This window comes from Struthio camelus, chromosome 9, assembly GCF_040807025.1.
Source record: "Struthio camelus isolate bStrCam1 chromosome 9, bStrCam1.hap1, whole genome shotgun sequence".
In the NCBI taxonomy this organism is placed as follows: domain Eukaryota; kingdom Metazoa; phylum Chordata; class Aves; order Struthioniformes; family Struthionidae; genus Struthio; species Struthio camelus.
Window position 1 is genome coordinate 22,511,575 of NC_090950.1, and position 18,271 is coordinate 22,529,845.

The window sequence follows — 18,271 nt, forward strand, 5'->3', positions numbered from 1 at the left end:
GTAAGCTAAATAACACATAGCTGCTTTTCTCTTGAGAGATTTCAAGCACGTAATAGGCAGGTAGGAAATCAACACCCCATTGAATTGTCATAAGTGCTCAATGGTAGCTCATGACCTCACCATCTACAAATAGAGAACAATTTGCTGAACTTCAGAATCCTGAAGTGGCTGAGGTTTGTTTTTGTACAGGGTTATGTTACAAAGATGAACCTTAAATCCTATGAAACCTGCTATCCTTTGGCATGATGAGAATTAGTGGGAATGTTGGCTTGTGTGTGCTGCACCATGCCCTCCTGGTGATGGAGAGTAAGAACTGGTGGAGAGGGGGAAGGGCAGCTGCAAAGCTCTTTTAAAAATTCCTGAGTCTCACAGCTGGTTTATAAATGCTTTTAAAATCTCCCCAGACATCTTAGGTATTTTTTTGCTTTTACAATATAAAGCTGGTTTAAAAAAAAAATCAGATTAAGCTGTTTAGGAAAAAAAAAAAAAGGTTTAAGCTGTAATTCCATAAATGGCTTGTTTTAGTGAGAGGCTCTTGATTCTTTGTGCCAAGTAATAATTCCACTTTTGTGTCTTCCATGTTCCTGACTCCTTTGCTTCATAGTGGCCAACTTGTTCATGATGTGAGCCACTTTCTTACCCAGAGGTTGAGATCAAGGGTCGAATGGTACCCTATAGCCAAAAACCCTTATCCTTCAGGACTTAGCCTCCACCACATACACAATACTATTTTATAGGTGCTGAGACTCCATTAGCGAAAAAGGACTGTTCCAAGTAGAATACTCGATATTCCCCAAGATGGAGTTCTGGCATAGTGCAGCATCCATGTTTTTAAAGGGCGGGTAAGTGTATACCTTTTTAAAGAAGCACTGGTTGCTTAAGCGTAGGGTGGGCTTGATGCTTTCTGTTGCTTTCGATCAAAAGTTATATTTGGCTGGAACAGCAGAAATGCCTTTGGGAGCAACCTTGACTGTGCAGTCCTTATTATCTGTCTTTTTGAGCGATGTAAGTAGATTCATTCTTTGCAGTTTTTTGTTTTGTTTTGTTTTTCCCCCCTAAGGCCAAGAACTGTCAGAGTAGTCACCTTGTCTGACATCCCATCTAACAGGGATGGATGGATTTCACCTGGTGGTTCCTGTAGCAAGCCCATAACTTCAGCTGAACAATAGTGTGTCTTTATTTAAAAAAAAAAAAAAAAAACCATTGCTTAAAGGTAAAAGGGATGGAAGTCAAGTACGTCCATCTCTGCATCAGGCTGTTCTGAGCAAGTTTCCAGGCATTAAAATGCCTGGAGCCCATTTACGCTGTAAGGAGAAGCAGTGCTTATCAGTGCTGTGACTTTCAAATGTAGATATAAGCCAACAGGCTGTTGAGAAACTGTTCCTTGTGGACCTAGACTTCTCAGCCTGGTCCCCTACTGCTAATTTCTCTGGCGCTGTGTTCTTTACCTCCATTCATTAAGAGTGAGTCATACTTCACAAGACTTCTGCAAGCAGTTAAATCAATCTATCAGCTGAGTGTATTCAATCACTTGGCCTGTTTAAAAGAAAAAGGGCAGCTGTAATAATGCCCTTGTTACCGATGCAAGTGTGGGATTTGGTCTCCTACAGCTCTATGGGTGTGTGGCACCCCTCCTTTTACCTTGTGGCTGTATGTGGTCCCTTGTGAGCTCAACGCTTCAGAAAATTGTCCTTTTGGCAACAGAGATGTCTAACGTATCTGACAGAGGCTCTGGGGCGCAGCCGCAACTGTGCTCAGGAGCTGCAAAAGGGGACAAGAGAGCAGCCCTGGCGCTTAGCAAGGGAAAAGTGCTAGTATTTCACATGGGCCTAGCTTTTGTGACAGGGAGGTGTTGCAAAAGGACCTTTACATTAGTTCTCTGTCAAGTCCCAGGGCACTGGCCTGCAAGCTAGCATTGCAGCAACTACCTAGGTATCTAGACAGGGTGAGCAGGGCCTCCTGCAGCAAATTCCCTTTACTCTGGCAAACAGCATCCCAGTTAGAGAAGCAATGGTTCTGCTGTGGCCCTGAATATTAAGTTAAGGACCCCCTAAACCTTGGAGGACAGCTATAGAAATTGACATAGCAAGAGACAGGTTAAATTAAATCCTTCCATTCCTGACCTGGATTCTTCTTTCCAAGTACACCATTTTTTTTTTTTTACTATGGAGCTCTGAGCATGAGAAAGTGACACTCTTCCAAGAGCCAGTGTGGAAATATGAGCGGTCCTCAAGCCTGTTAGAATTTCTGCTTACCTGAGGTCTTTTCTTGATACTTTTTTTTAATGTCAGATTCTTGACCCCATCCACCACTGCTACCCAGATGATTGCTGGCAACACCTACAGGGCTCTTTCATGCATGAGGCGGCTCACACCTGCCTGCCATGGAGGTTGGCCTTGCTCCCTGTAAGCTCTCTCTGCCCTTCCTCTTACCCCAGGTGAGTCTGGCTCCAAGGGCTGCTGGTGGGGGCCTACAGGTGGTTCTTCCTCTACCTTTGCTGTTCCTGCCAAACCAGGTCAGTGTGAGGCTGTTCCTGCCCTGCCTGGTGGCGAGCGTTTCCCAAGCTCCATCCAGCCCCGGCTTTGCTCCCAGCTGCAGCTCCAGGAAACCGCTGCTGGAGACCTGTCCCTCAGTGCGCTGTGGGATGCTGGTGGGGTGTCCAGAGGGGAAGCCAGCTAGCCAGCCCAAGATTGCTGGGATGCAAGTCCTTGGCGTTAGGCTCACAGGCCTTGATGACTGCGGGTAGGAGAGCACTAGGGTTTGGGGAGCAGTGTGTGCCATGAGAGAGACGATGGCAAGAAACCCATGGAGCCAAGGGGCTTTCAGAGCAGATATTGCACGGTCAAAGAGGCTGCGCTATGTGGAAAAAAGGATGCTTGCGAAGAGCAGAGTAGGGAGAGACGTGATGGCGCTGGGAGAGCTGCCTCGTGAGGGAACTGAGGCTGGGGAAACTTGAAGGGGCACTGCAGTGCCTGATGTCTGAGGATCAGGGAAGGGCACGGCGCGGCGATAAGGGGCAGGGGAAGTAGCGGGATCCTCCTGTGCCCTGTACGCCGTAAGCGGGCGTCCAGGGCTCGGAGGGTCGCGTCCCGCTCCGGGGGCACCCCCGGGTGCGGGCCCAGCCCGGGGTGCCGGGTGGCGTCCCGGTTCGGCTCGGCTCAGCTCGGGGCCCATCTCGGGACGCCGCTTCGAGCCCGCGGCGTGCCGGTTCCGGTTCCGGCGGGGCGGCGGGCGGGCGGGCGGGAGGCCGGGGGAGGAGGAGCCGCCGGAGCCCGAGCTTGCGCTCTGGAGCCGGGCGGCGCTGGGCCCCGCAGAACAAGGGGCGCGGGGCGGCGGGCGCGGGGCCGGGCCGGGCCGGGGCCGCAGCCGGGCCGGGGCGCGGGGCCGGGCCGGGAGCCGCGGCGGGGCCGGGCCGAGGCCTGAGGCGGCGGCGGCGGCCGGGGGGTCGCGGGCCGGGGCTAGGGCCGGGGGCGGAGGAGGAGGAGGAGGAGGCCTGGCGGCCGGGCAGGGGCGCCATGGCGGCCGCCGAGACGAAGATCATTTACCACCTGGACGAGCAGGAGACGCCGTACCTGGTGAAGCTGCCGATCCCGGCCGAGCGCGTCACGCTGGGCGACTTCAAGGGCCTCCTCAACCGGCCCAACTACAAGTTCTACTTCAAGTCCATGGACGACGACTTCGGGTGAGCGCGGCCGAGCCCGCGGCCCCGGCGGGGGGCGGCTGCCGCAGGAGCCCGGCTGCGGGGACCCCCCCCCGCCCTCCCCCCCCGGGGCCCGGCTGAGGGGCTCCGCGGTGCCCCCCTGCGAGGGAGGCTGGGGTTTGGGATTAGCTTCCCTTTCCACGTGCCCCATGTTGGAAGGGAAGCCCGTCCCCCCCCCCCCCACCCCGCGCATGGGGTCTGGGGGCAGCTCTCTTCCTTCTCCCCTCCATATAGTTGTCTGTGGGGGCTGGTGCCCCCCCTCCCCATACGCCATCTTTGTGACTAGCAGCCCCCTTGTGCCCTGTCTAGGGAGGGAGCCCCCACGCGCACCCAGCTACTGTTGCTGTATCTTTGTGGGGACTGGTGGCGGTGCCCCCTCTGGGGCCAGCAGCCCTCCTTGTGCCGGGTGTGGGGAGGGGGCCCTCATGTGCACCCTGCCTGAGGGCAGTAAACCCCCCCCGTTGCCTCGTCTCTGGGGGGACTGGTGATGGTTCCCCCCCCCCATGCACCTCCCCTGGGGTTGATAGCCCCTTCCTGCTGCATCTGGGGAGAGGCCCCCCTCTAAGTGCACTGTTGGGGGGGAAGCTGCTCCTCTAATTTGCCTGTGGAGGACTGGAAGCAGTATTCTCCATTTCATCTTCTGTGGGGCTGGAACCCCCATGTACCCTGTCTGAGGGCAGCTAGGGAACAGCATCGTGCTGTGCACCCCATCTGGGGATCCCCCTGCTCACTGTGTGCGGGACAGCCCCTTGTCTGAGAGCATACCTCATGGTGCACCCCACCTTGGAGGTATGTAGCAGTGGCATCCCCCTGTGTGTCCTACTGGGGATTGTCATTCCCCCTGTACGCCCTATCTAAAGGGCCTGGGTATCTCCTGTTGTGCCTGTCTGGGGACAGTGCCCTTTGCACCCTTTGTGGTGGAGAGAACAAGGCAGTGCTCCCTCCATAAACCCTGTGCAGGGAGGGGATTAGGAGAAGTTTTGTTCTGGTATCTCTATTTTGGGGAGTGCAAATGGCAGCTTCTTTCTCCCCACCTCATCCTTAGGAAGGATGTATAAAAGGAACTAGCTTTCTCCTTCCCTATCTCTGTGCAAAGTGGATGAGAGCTCCCCACATGTACCCCATCTCTGAGAGGAGGGTGCGTACAGGGATAGGATGTCCTCTGCTTGATGTCTGGGATGGGTCTGTATGGAAGAGGTGAGCAGTCCTGCCTCGCATCCTGTATCATCTGGGGCAGTTCTCCTTCAACATCCTTATTTTCATTGCTTCTTTGTGGCAATGTTTGGCTCCTTCCATCATGCGTGATTGTTTGGAGGTGAGGAGTTGCTCTCTGTTTCTTGTTTGGAGGATTGTACAGACTGATTTTCCGAGGAGCCTCTGCTGTCTCCCACCTGTGTGAAGTCAGCATCTGTTCTGGGGAACGAGTCCCAAATGAACTCAATTTAACGTAGAACCCTTTGTCCCTGCTCTGTTTTGCCCAGGGTCGTCTTCCTACGTCTGACTCTTCTCCAGCTCTTTTCAGGAGCTCCAGTTCTGTCTTGGGAACGTAGCTCCTCTTGGCTTCCACAGCATGTGACCCTTCACCATTCCTAGCACTTTGGTATTTGACAGAGTTGCATGATCCTTCTTCCTCTGGGTTTTTTTCCCCTCATAAGATTTAGTGTTTACAGTAGGTCTTGTGTATGGAGGCTGGGCCTGCAAAAGGCTTTCAGTTTTATAGTCTTCCTAGTGTCTTCCTATTGCAGCCAAATACCTCCCTAGGCTGTGATCTTGGCTCGTTCTGAAAGTTAAACAGGGCTGGGCCTGTTCAGTGCTTGGATGGAAATCCGTGTGGCTGCCTCAGTAGGGGGTGCTCACCCCTTTGCAGCCAACTTATCTCAGTGCCCAGGTTCCTGTTAGCTCTGGAGGTGCCAGCTTTCAGATGAGGCTTGAAATTAGGAGTTATTCCTTTGACCACAGTCTGGGACGCTTTGCCTCCTTAAATTCCTCCTGAACCAGAGAAGAGCTTGAGTGCTCAAAAAAGCTTTCCCGTTCTCTCCAGGCAAATAGAAGTCTACAGCCCTCATTTTCCATAAATTTCCTCTGCAATATCAGTTGTCTGCTGTTCATTTCCTGTCCCTCAGCTGTTGAGTAGCGTTGGGCGCTATGAAACAGCTGCCTCTTGCTGTCTTGGAGGAGACCGTGTTTCATTGGTGGGTTAGTCAAATTCTCCGTGCGTGCTGTTTGTAAACAAATGCTTTTGGGATCCTTTGAAATAGTTGTTCTTGAAGGGAATTCGAACTTGTCTTGAATGAAACATTGCCATGTGGGTGGGAGAGTGTCTGTGTAACTATAAACAAAGTTTAGTAATAAATAGCAGCGTCTTGAGTTGTGAAGAGGGGTCTGGTGGCAGCAAAGTTCTGCATTGTGCCTTTTTATCCTCTTCTGTTTCTTTAAGGCTCCACAAGAGGAGGCAGATGGTAGATTAATGACACTCAAAGATAAAGCAGTGCAGGGAGTTATTGTGAGTACCAGTTGGGAGAGAGAAATCATTCAGGAAGACCCAGTGAGGTTAGATGTGGCAGGAATGTATGAGATGAGATTCTGTTAGGACAAACTTAACTAATTCCTCTGGGACAAATTAGCGACTCTGGAAGAGAAGGTGAACGTAGTCTACCGCCTGTATCTGGAAGGCCTTTTAAGCCCTGAGGCCGCGTGTGGGGAACCTTTTCCTTGGTGAAGCCCTGTATGATGAATTATCTAGTTGGAGCAGTAGATGCAGAGGCCTTGCTTGGAGCAGAGGGAGGCAAGCCCCTCACAGTGGTGCTAGAGATGCCCCATCAGGAACGATGCCTTCGAGTCTTTCCACCTCCTTTCCAGAGAGCCAAAGAAAAGAGAGAAGATGCTGCCAAACCATTTCAGCTGCAGCATTGTCTCTAGGGAGCCCTGAGGCCCCAGGTAGCACTTGAGATATTTCAGGAACCCCTGGTAATTGGTGTCCAGGAGGGAGCAATCAGTTGGTCTGTGGGGAGAGACAGGGACGGAAGGGCAGGAAGCACGTCAACTGCTTGGTAAAGGCCTATAGATGTGTGAGCGATTAGTAAGAACCAGTAGGAGATCGATGATGGCTGTATTCAGAAGCTGTGCGCCAAGGAGGGCATTGCATTCATATGCCCTTATCCCCCCAGCCTCTTTCCTCAAGATGCCCTCTGCCCTGCATGGGGGATGGCATGGCTTTTGCTGATGCTTTCTGAGCTGGTCTGTTTTTTGCCAGTTGGGTAGTGTCTGGGAGCGGTACCTAGGATACAGCCCCTTCGTGGAAGAGACGAGCTGTTAGTGCTGGCTGGCCCGGTGGCAGCTGATCAACGGGGAGGAAATCCCGCAAATCCGACAGCGCATGCTTTTCCTTAGTGCTCGGACGTTTTGCAGGGCCCCTGTGGCATGAGGTTAAGTTCTCTTCTCATCTCTTGTCAGGAATGGAGGCATCTCACCTCCTCCCAGGGTCAGCTGGAACAAGATTTGATCTGACACTTTGTCTCACCTCTCTTGCCTGGATTAAATCGATTTTTCCCTCTTCCTCCTTTTTTTTTCCAAGTTGTGCATTTCTAGTTTGGCATTCCCTTCAGCTCACCCCATCCCCAAGGCGGTATTACAGCCGCAGGCTTGGTGTGTGGGATTTTTTCTTTCTTTTGTTTATCTTGTTAATATTTGTTTGCTCTGAGAATCAGGGCTGTGATGGAGCCATTTCAGTGTTTACATCTCCTTGGAAATGTGAACTGAGGCTTCCTTGAGTGGCTGTGGAATTGCCAGGCTGTGCAGGAAGCTAATGCTAGTCAAAGTGCCCAGTCTCAAATTAAGAGGACCACAGAATGGTGTCACCTGTAGGTGGGAAGGAGGGGAAAGCTAGAAGAATTCATGGACCTGATCATGGGGAGAGGAGCTGTGAGCAGCAGGAAGGCTGCAGTGTTTCTTTGCCCGGTCTACCCAGCTTGTAGCAGCAAATAGTTGTAGAATCCAGTCTGAACTCAGCTGTGCAGAGCAGTGATACAGGGTGCAGATATTTGTACCCTAGTTAGCTTTGTGTATTGCTAATCCTAGAGCTGGAAGCACATGGAGGGAATCACACAGCCAGCCAGGGTGGAGCTGAGCAGACTGATGGTGGACGCACCGGGGTGCACAGATGTAGGCATGCTCTTCTTGGACCTGAGCTACTTGGTGTGGATGTATGCTTCACTGTGAAGTGTGGAAATATCCTCAGCCTGATAACCTTGCCCCGGTTAGAGGAGGAAGGGGCTTGTTCTACAGTTTGAGCCTTTCCTTATCTAACGGTTTCTAGGTGAGAAATCTCTTTGTGCTGGTCAGAGGGAAGAGAGTCTTAAATCAGTGTAGTGCTCTGACTACCTGTGAGATGCGTGTTCTCCACCAAGCCATCTGCGGGCTTTCCATGGGGCTTTGAACAAGCTTTTTAATTTCTGTCCTTTTTGTTTCTCAGCTGTAAAATGAAAACTCTAGCAGTGCTACTGTGCCTTGTCCTGTCTGCTTGATGTTATGAGCTTCTTGGTCAAGCGTCCGTGTAGAATTTAGAGTAACAGAGCAGTTAGATCTGTAGAAGTGCTGCAATATGGGTCTTGTAGCTTCTCCTGGGGACCTGTGCAGCAGGGAAGGAACAACTGCAGCGATGGTGTGTGGTAGCTCATGGTTTGCCAGCTTAGGTGATGTGTAAAGTGTTTCCTCTTGCCTGAGGTCCGTCGTGAGAAATGTACCTTTCTGTGGGCACCAGAGCTGTGCGCGTGCGTGCTTGCTCCAGCTGAGCTACGGGTTTCACTTTACCTCTGGCCAGATGACTGGTGCAACTCGGAGGAAATTCTTTTATCAGTTGAAATGTGATTTCTTTTGACTCAATTTTTGATTGTAATCGATGTTACTCATATTTTATCAATAGAAAGACGTTCCCACAGAAACATGCTAAAGTTTAACTTAAACTTCTTTTCAAAGCAATTTTAGTTAAACCAGTGCAATTTATGCGTTCAGGTAAGTCCTCAGCACCTGGCCTGAAGTTCTGTCTCCTCTTCTTTACGTAATCCTGGAGTGCCTGAGAGTTTGAATTTTTTCTGCCTGATGAGAAGGCACTTGGTGAAAGTGTGATTGTTTTGCTTATCTGTGCTTTGCTCAGCCACCTCTGCTTTTCCAGGCTAGGGAGCGCAGAAAGGCCCGTTTCTCTCGTGATGGGACCAACCCTCCCTCACCGTCTCGCCTACTTGTACTGCACTGCTGGGAGGACACCAGGGATGTGAGGTGCAGTGGTGAGTTGGTGCTGCTCCTCCCACTGCTACTGGTTTCTCCCTCTTGCGTGCAGGGCTTGATTCCAATTTTAGCTTCAGAGCTGTGGTGAGTGATTCCTAGGTCTCAGCTGTCAAGTGAAAATTGGTATCCGACTAAACACTGGCCTGGTATCTAATCCAGACCTGCTTAATTATCACCTGCTCTCCAAAGCTGGGTACAGGGCTGTGATTAGGGCAACGCTCTGGAGGCAGAACAAAGCGGGCGCTGCTGGAATTCCCAGTGCAGGGGTCAGATGCCTTTGGTATTTGGCGACCTCCTCTCATGCACGTGCGCATGGGGAAACGCGTTGACGGTTACTGAAAGGCTGAGTGATTTATTTTTATTGCAGGATCTTTTTGAAATTGGTGCCAGGAGCGACTGTCCTTCTGGCTCAGAGTGTTTGGAGCAGGGAAGGGAACCTAAACGTAATAAGCAGTGTCAGTCCCTAAGCAGTGGTGAGCTGCTGGCCTGGTGCCCCTGACTTTTCTGCCAGCTCTTTGTAGCATGAATTGGGGGGAGTTGTTTTATTTTGCTTTTGGGGATTGGATGTTTGGTTTTTTGTTTTGTTTTTGTTTTTGTTTGATTTGGAAATTTTGCTGTCTGTAGAAGACTTTTGCCTGTCCCATGCTCCTGGTGAAGGATGCTTCCGTGTGTGCTTGGATTCCATGCAGGGAGAGGGTGAAGAGAAGTCTGTGCTGAGACTGTAAGTGAGTTAAAGGGCTTCCAACAGTGTATGTGACTTCTTTGTATGCTCACATCCTTTGTGCTGCTTCTGTCAGTGACAGCATTGGCCCTGCTTTGAGGTAGCCTTCGCTTTGCTTCAGCTTCCAGCCAGTTGCTGTCCTTTCCTGAGCTGAAGATGAGAAGATAGCCTGTCCCTATGATGGTGGGAAATACACTGGCATCCAATTTGGGCCTTCAGGGAGACTGTTGGTGGCCTGTGTTGGGAGGCTGACTTTGTACTGGAATCTGTTTTGCACTGTTAATTTCCCCGCTTGGAAAAAAGAGCTGCTTGTCTCTGTTGGATTACCCAAACTTCTGCTGGAGAGACAAGAAGAGCTGGGGGAGACAGGGCAATCTGTTCTGAATCCGTGATGTCTCTAGTGCTGGCTGTGCTTGTCTATCTCTGCTTGGAATAAAGAAACAGACTCAGCTTTCAAGTCTCTGTCCGAAGTGACTTGCCTTCTGAAGCATGGTGGATGGTAGCCGGTTAATACCCTGTAGGTTTCCTTCCTTGGATGGGAATGCTTCCTGGCACACTGACCAGAATGCTTCCTGGCACACTGACCAGAGCCTTGTGAAGCTGCTGGAGGGCAGCATGCAGCCCTGTGAGAGGTCACAGCACTGCATCTCTTGTTCTCCTTGCTCCAGAGGTACATGGTTCCCTGCCTGCTCACGTAAGATGCCCTGCTCCAGTTAGCTAACGTCCGCTGGAGATTATTCTTTGGATGTTTGCGCGTAGGTTACTGTAGCCTGTGCCTTTGTCTCCTGGGCTGCTGAGGGTTTGGCAGAGGACTGCTAACCACTGTCTGCTGTGGTGGTAGGAAGTTCCTGCAATGTTCCCCCATGCTCGAGATGGGGGTGGCCCATTGACACTGGAACTGATCCTGGTTGTAGCTGCTGCTGGAGACTGTTTTCGAGTGTGTATGTTTTGGAGGGGGGGTGTGGGGGGGTGACAGGAGGACAGGCAGCAGTGCCAAGGCTGGGGTGCACGTGGAGAAGGTTAGCTGATGGTATTCACTCCTTCCCTCAGTCGCATTGTCTGCGCCTTGCACTGTGTGTCCTGCTGTTCAGACCCAGCTATTACTGACTCTGTAGGTGTCCAGCTCCGTCTGTGTTGTGGTTGGAGCTGTTGTAGCAAAGGCCACAGTGGATGGCAGTCATAGCCTGGTTTCTTTGCCCAGAGGTGATGTTCTGAAAGGCAAGCTAGCCAAATTGGGCTGCAAACCAATTTCCCTAAGGCCTTGTCTGTACTATACAAACAATGAAGCTTTACAACGGGTATTGAACTTGTTTGCAGCTACAGCTGGTCAGGAAAAAAAAAATATATATATATTTTTTTTTTTGACTGAATGAATTTTCTCCAAAGTACGGTGTTTTGTTGAAGCCAGCATTTTTCTTGGAAAGATATTGTTTTCAATTATGTTTTTGATAGAAATATTTCTTAATTTTAAGCCTCTCTTGACATCTCTGAAAAAAGAGAAATATAAGTCAAGAAACTTTTAACCATCCATTAGAACCTAGCTGCTTTGGTGCAATTCTGTGTTTTGAAATCATTTGGAGGACTCTGGTTTGAATTCCTGCACAAAACAAAAACTGATCTCGATGTCTCAAAAATGGTCACAAAGTAAATCAGTGAACCCTGGCTGGCTATAGTGCAGCTGTGCTCGGACATGGTTCAGTCTCTGGGATCAAGGTCAAACACCGTTAAAAATGGCTCGTAAACCACCATGATCTGGGTCTTGGCCTGAACATTGTTCACTTTTATTGGAACTAGTGATGATAATGGCGGCCGCTGTTCAGTCTTCTCGTTTCTGCTGAAATAAAACTTCTGAGTGTTTCATCTAGAACTTGGCCGTTCCCAAAGCCTGGGCCCTAGCTTGCCTGCAGGGTGGGTGGAAGGCAGCTGTGCTTCGAGGTGGCAGTGTAAGAAGTGCTGTTACTGTCTACGTGACTATAGGTGAGAGCAGGGCAGGCAGCTGGGGAGGGAAGTGTTGGTTTTAGATGCTGAGAAAGGAAGCCGCTGGTTTGTTGGGATGGAGGCAGATGGCCCTGGAGCACAAGGCCCATGTTCTTGGAGCGCTGAGCCCTTAGTCAATCCCTCTTCTCAAATGTGCTCCCTGCCTCTTTCACTTGTAGTCTCCCCACCTGCTCTCTCCACATGCAGCTCTGTGACTCGCCTCAAGAACGTCTGGGTCAGCATTGGGGTACAGGTTTACTGTCCTGAACCCTCCAAGGAGGAGGTAGTTACCTACCACAGTCAATTTGGGGATGCTCAGGGGAGAAGGGCAGTGTGAGTACCAGCAGAGAAAATCTGGTTTTCCCCAGCACCTTTTCTGCTGCGCAGATATATTTGGCTTTGGTCCTCTCTCACTGTGGGCGTTGGGCCCTCCATCCACACTTGAAAGCTGCATACGTAGAGGTGTAGGAAGCATAGTTAAAATTCCTCAAGTCCTCTTTGAGCTCATTGTACTTAGAGTGGTGGTAAGCCTCTTGCATGTCTGCACTGCAAGTGCTAAACTGCTCTGAGCTGAGGGTGTCTCTGCTGTGAAGAAGCAGAGAGACCCTCCACCCCGACTGTATCCAAATAGAGACAACAATGTTGTCGTTGAGGATATTTGATTTACATAAATCCCCATGAAGGAGAACTGGGCTTGAACTCAGTGGAGAATGCTTGCAGGAAACTGCCTTCATGTTGTCCCACTGACTTTGCATCATGCTGCACATCTGATGAGGCAGCAATCAGGACTGTGTTTTTCTGATGCTTCCTATTGACTTCCTCCTCTGTCCATCCCTTGTTTGTTATTTGGAGTCTGCCCTTGTGACCTGTGCTAGCTGGATGGTGGTTTCCCAGAAGGGGGGTGAGGCTGTGTCACTGTTTGTTGCAGTTGTGCTGGCTTGTTGGGCAGTAGAGCAAGCCCTGCTATTTCAGGGCAGTTGGAACAGGTTCGTAAGTTAAGTAAAACTCCTGCTGGTGGCTGTCTCCAGAAATTTTCCGATCAAATCCGTTTGTGAAGGCTTTTTTGGAAGTCTTGAAGAAAGGTACAGATCTGGGAATTAAGCTAATCTCCAACTTTGTCTGCTTCCTTCACAGGAGAGAGCTCAAATGTTATGCTTATCTGTGTAGTTCCATAGTGGCCTCAGGAGAGCATGAGCACTGTTGGGCCTTGAATATCATAGTCTGCATTAGGCAGTTTACAGAGCTGACGCATTAGTATCTCACTGAGGCCTGCTCCAAAGCTCTTGGTTTCACTTCTGTTTCCATTGCTGTGTTGTTACTATTGGTAGCAATAACACTGAGCTGGTCCAGCAGTGCGTTGAAATTCTCTGGAAGCTTTGGCAGGCAGAGAATGATGCTGGCCTTTCTGTGTCATGTAATCCTGTATCAGAGTGGATGGCTGGGACTCTTGTGATTTTTGTATCAGTTATTTATTAACGGAGGAAGGCCAGAGGCACTGTTTTTTCCAGTAACCAGTTAACTATTGAAGGCAGCGGAAGCAGCGCTTGGGTACCATGTTCCACTAAGTCCTCTGCACTGATTATCCTCTCACTGGATTGTCTGTCTTGCTGGCTAAAATTTGCTACCTCATGAGAATTAGAGGAAAAGAGGGCACAGTAAGTGGTGGCTGAACTGCTGCAGAGGGAGTCTGTCTTTCCGCTCCTGGCTGCGGACGCGGATCTGAAAGGGGAAAGGCTACCTCACGTGCCCTGGAGCAGAGACCCATTTTGGGGAGAGCTGACATCAGCCACTGTGTAGAAAGGTCTTCTCTCTGCTATTTTTTGACCTACCCCTAGGATTTTTGAGAGCATTTTGCTACATGGCCCTTCTGATTACTGGCAGCTGTCTCAATGCCATGGGAGCGCAGGGTCTGGGTAAAAGAGGCCTTGGGGTTTTCCTTGTTTCCTGATGGCTGGCAGCTCCTGCCATACACAGGCTGGTTCTGACAACAGTAAGGATGTCGGAGGTCAGAACGCAGGTCTGTGTTCTGGGAGCTCTGACCCTGCATGGGTTATCATAGTGGGGAAGCTGGTGCTAAAGCACTGGCCTGCTGCTTCCTGGGCTTGGATTTTTTTTTTTCCCCCTGAGCTATTGCTCTGACCTGCTTGAGATTTGCGTTCCTTCTGTGTCTCCCCACCCATGAGCAAACAGATTCTCCCCTGTACGCTGAATCCCTCAGACCAAGTCAGATCCATGCTGTGCGACGCTACTGTTGACAGTGAGAGCAATGTCAGAAGTGTGGGAATAGACATAACTTTGTTGCTTGGCGTGATCAGCAAGGTAGGGGCAGAGAGAGGGTGCTAAGTGTTGATAGGTGCTCACTGAGTTGGCCCCAGGGCTCAGCAGCTTCTCAGACAGAAGCTTTTTCCAGAAGCTGTGATGGATATGCAAACTCCATATTTCTGTTTGCATAAGGCTAACGAGCTGTCCCAGTTTATTCAGCTGCGCCTAGCTGAACCAGTATTTTGGTGCCATTCAGAGAGACTTGCCTGTGGGCCCAGCTGAAGCTGTGGTATACTGGAAGCCAGTGTAGAGGCTTAATGCAGGAAGTCTTGCTATTGCATTGTGTTAATTCATTTGATTTTTTGTTTTCTTATTGGTTTTTGTGGCTCTGAAAAGGGTGGGCTTTTGTGGATCTAGCTGCACAGCTGAGTCCCTTATGGCAAGCTTCCCAGTTGTCTTAAACAGGAAACTTGGTAAACGCACCAGTAGGCCCTGAAGGGGCAGCTGTGAGAGGGACGTTCCTTCCAGAATGAGTTTCTGGGATGAAATGTTGCACCTCAGCTGGGGCCAAAAGGTAAGTAAGTTTGGAAAACCGTTGGGACTTCATGAGTCTGGTTATTCCCTGCCCAGGCATCATGGAAGTTTCAGGGTGGCAACATCTGCTTCAGCTTAGGATACCCTCTCCCTGGGTTTCCTTGGGGCGCCTCAGGCTTAGTGCACAAGCATGTGACATCTGTGTGGGGTGTGCACATTGAATCTGATATGTCTGAGCTGGGTCAACGTCACTGCCCAGCACGTGTCTGTATGTGTCTGAACTTCCCATGCAGAAATGCGGGAGCCTACTTCAGTCTTTTTTGATGTGCTGTTGTTGCGAATGTGGGACGCTTCAAAATCATCTGGTCCCTTCATGTGACGTTACCTTTGGTGCAGTTAGTACCTGTGCTCTAGCATTAGGAAATTGCACGGCACGTGTGTTCTGTGTAGTGAGGTGTGAAGATGTGAGGTGAGGACTGTTCATGTTTTTGTGTCTGGCTGTGTTATCCATCGGGAACAGGTGAGCTCCTGGTCAGCCAACGCGTGGTGCTGTGACGCAAAGTGTTAATGATGACTTAATCGCGACCAAAGGAGAGATGCTATGTGGAAGTTTGGTATCAGAACCACAGATAATCGGGAAACTCAGAAACAGGGTCCTGTAGTAACTTATCAGCAGATCCACAGATACGGGAAATAGCCCCATTGCTGTAATTACATGTGATGAGACTTTCTGAACTGGTGTTGGGAAAGGTTGACATGTAGCGTGACCAGCTCAATACTGTTACTGAGCTCCACTCTGCTCACGGGATATTTACAGACTGAGGACAGGTTGTGTTGTCTTCCGTTGTACCTCTCTTCCCTCCTCAAAGGACGTGGGAGTTGGCAGCCTTGGCTCTGAAAGCCTCAGCAAGAGGAGCATGTTGTGCCACCTGTGACAGTGACTTCTGGAGGTCACTAACCATTATCCACCCTGTGATGCAGTTATCGGAGGTGGCAGGTGGGATGGTTTTGAATGGTATGCAACAGGGCCAGGCCTGACAACCCACAGTGTCAAAGCAAGGCAGCAGCTCTGGGTTGAACTTAGTCTCACAAGGGTGGGGTATGTCTCTATGGTGATTCAAAGCACCGTCCTCCTGCAAACCGTGGGGAAATTTATCCTGTCATTGAAAAGGTTGCTGATCCCTAGTTTGGAGGCAAGCCTCAGCAGGATTTGGACTGAGCTCTGTACATGGCATTTCCCATTCGAACTACTGACTAATGCCAGTCATCACGGCCAGGTTGCTGAAACAAAAAGCCTTGCTGCTTGGGGAAAATTGCTTTCTTTCCAAATTGAGACCGTGGCCTGCATCCTGTTTCAATAAATCTCTGATGCTCCTTTGGAGGAGCCCTGAGCAAACGACAGTCACCTGACTGCCTAGAGATTACTTTGTTCGGTGGATCATCCAGCAGGTGTTGGGGGAGACCTGTGGGCCAGGGCTTTCACAAAGCAAAGAAACCGAAGTGGATGTTTTCATTGCTGAGACCAAATTGGCAGCAGGGTGGAGACAGCTCACGTTTTGCCTGCTTCTTGGCTAATCGGATTCCTTTTCATTTACAGTAATTGGCTGGCTCCTGCTTTACAGCTCTCGGCCACTTTCTAGGCCTCTAGTCATGTGAGTTGTGTGCCAGCACATGCTTGATTTGGTTAGGACAGGAGCATCTTTCTCGTCTTTTTCTTCCAGCAATCAAATAGCGTTCCCCTGTTTCTTGGGTGCTAAGTGGAAGAGCAAGCTTGGTTGGCCTGGGAAATGATGCTTGGTAGAGGTGCTTGGTTGTATTGTTCAAGGGCTGGGCCCTGCCTCTGGAAAGGAGTTTGGGAAAGAAGCTTGAGTTTAGTTGAAATAAATGTGGTATGTAAAAGGCTGCTGAAGTGTGCTCATTTTGCTGTTTGTATGGGAGTTTATTGTACTGTTCCCTGCCCAGACACCATCAGATGCAAGAGACTAAGTGAAACTGGCCTTCCTGCACCTTTGGTAGGATTCATCTATTAGTAGACCCATTTGGGAACCAGTCACTTAAACCTGTGGCTCTTGTGCTTTTCTTTTATCCAAGTTCTTTCTGGCTTGCTGACAGTTTTCTGGGAGTTAAGTGAATATTTCGGGTTGTGCCAAAGTTATGCAGCGCCTGAAGGTGAGGAAGAAAAACGACACAAGTCTCTGCCCTAGCGACATTTGGGAATTCAAACCCCTCGTGCCCTCCACCTTCTCTCCTGCATTTTGGGGCCAGAGAGGTCTATTTTCGTTGTTTGCCCTTTCTTCAGAGTGTTGGGACAGTCTGAGATTGGGGACAAAGTTCGTTCTTTGCTACCATGCAGCTGCTGTGGCTCTGAAACGTGTTTCTTTGCATGAGTCCTTCTCATTGTCTTTGGCAAATGTTTTATGGTAAGACTTAAAGTTTTGAGGTTACTAACTCCCTATTGGGTTCATAGGGGTTGCCCGTATGTCTTATAGACCCAGATAGTAGAGATGTTGCTGCTGGTAGCCCAGCTGGACATGAAGAGCAGCTGAGCCAGGGGCTTGTGATCTAGAGTCTATTATTCATCAAGGTCCCATTTTCCCACCAGGTTGGCAGTTAGGCTGGCTTCCTTGGGAGACTCTTACAAAGTTTTTTGTGCTGGGAGAGGGTAACGTGAGGTGGTCAGTGTCTTGAGGGCAGGACATGTGTGGAGGCTGTTTTGTCACCTCCTGGGGGAGATCTATCATTAAACACAAATTAATTGCTAATGTGATGGGGGAAATGAACCTCACTCCTCCTCCCCACAGATATCTGCCTCCGTCTGCTCCTTCCCAGGCCTGCTTTGGGAGGTGGCTGCCCAGCGAATATGTGCTCCAAGAGCAGGGGCTGGTGCTAGGCAGGGCTGCTGTGCTTGGAGCCTGGGACAAGAGGGTGCTGGTGAGCAGATTGCTCTGTGGTGGCTCCCTTCATGCCCAGGTGTGGAAGTCCAAGCTTTCAGACTTTGTTTCCCACCCTCCCCCTCTTCCCCCTTTTTCCCCTCTTCTCCTCTCCTTGCTCTCCTGCTGAGTTGATGCTTTTCCAGGAATGAGCTGTACTGCTAGCCCAGCACATTCCACAGCAGCAGCGCTTTTTTGGCAGGAGCTTTGCCTGCTGTTAAGTAAAACAGGGCTGACTTGGCGTCCCTCAGCTCTAGGCCGGAAAAGGAAAGCTTAAACCTACCTTCGGCATGGGGCATGCAGAGTCTTCCTGGACGTCATGTCCCTCTCCTGTGCCCATTCTGTATGTGCTGGCAGCAAGAGAATCTAACACCGTTGTGGACGCCCCCCTCCCCCACGTAGCCATTGGAGCCCTTGACAGTATATGAAAGCAAGGAGCTGTAATCTTAACCAGTGTGCAGTCTCTGGTCATTGCAAGGGAGCCTGTTGCTTTTTAGTCAGCCTAGAGGGGTGACTTCTGTGGAGAACTGCAAGGAGTTCCCCATGGAGCCCTGGAGCCTCTTTAATAGACTACTTGATAAAAAGATGTTGAGACCTTTGGGTTTGGCTACCTTCAGTAGCTCAGTAAACCCTTTTTCCATCTCTCTGCAAAGTCTCTGTTCTTTTTATCAGTGGGAGCTGCTGTGTTGCAGCTCTCTGTTGTGGGCTCTTCCAGCTGCCTGTATCCAGATGGAGTTAAGTGTCTTATGGGTCCAAGCCTCCTCCTGTTAGTTTGCCATCTCTCAACATTAATATGAACCATAGCAACTGTACCAGGATTTTGCCCTCTGCTGTGCGTTTGTCTCATTTCGTCTGAGGCCTCTT

The 18,271-nt window shown here is 50.3% G+C and overlaps 1 protein-coding gene across 5 annotated transcripts in view; it reads left to right on the plus strand.

The window, feature by feature from the left end:
* The first annotated feature begins 3,430 nt into the window (after positions 1-3,430).
* Positions 3,431-18,271, plus strand: part of DVL3 (dishevelled segment polarity protein 3) — a 34,906-nt gene continuing 20,065 nt past the window's right edge. For 3 of the 5 annotated variants that reach the window (XM_068955102.1, XM_068955101.1, XM_068955103.1), the window contains exon 1: positions 3,432-3,682. In XM_068955102.1, the coding sequence (XP_068811203.1) occupies positions 3,516-3,682 (167 nt within the window). In that variant the 5' untranslated portion in view covers positions 3,432-3,515. Of the gene's footprint in view, positions 3,683-9,607; positions 9,705-18,271 lie in introns of all 5 variants that reach the window. The other 2 variants (XM_068955104.1, XM_068955100.1) reach the window with 2 other exon arrangements.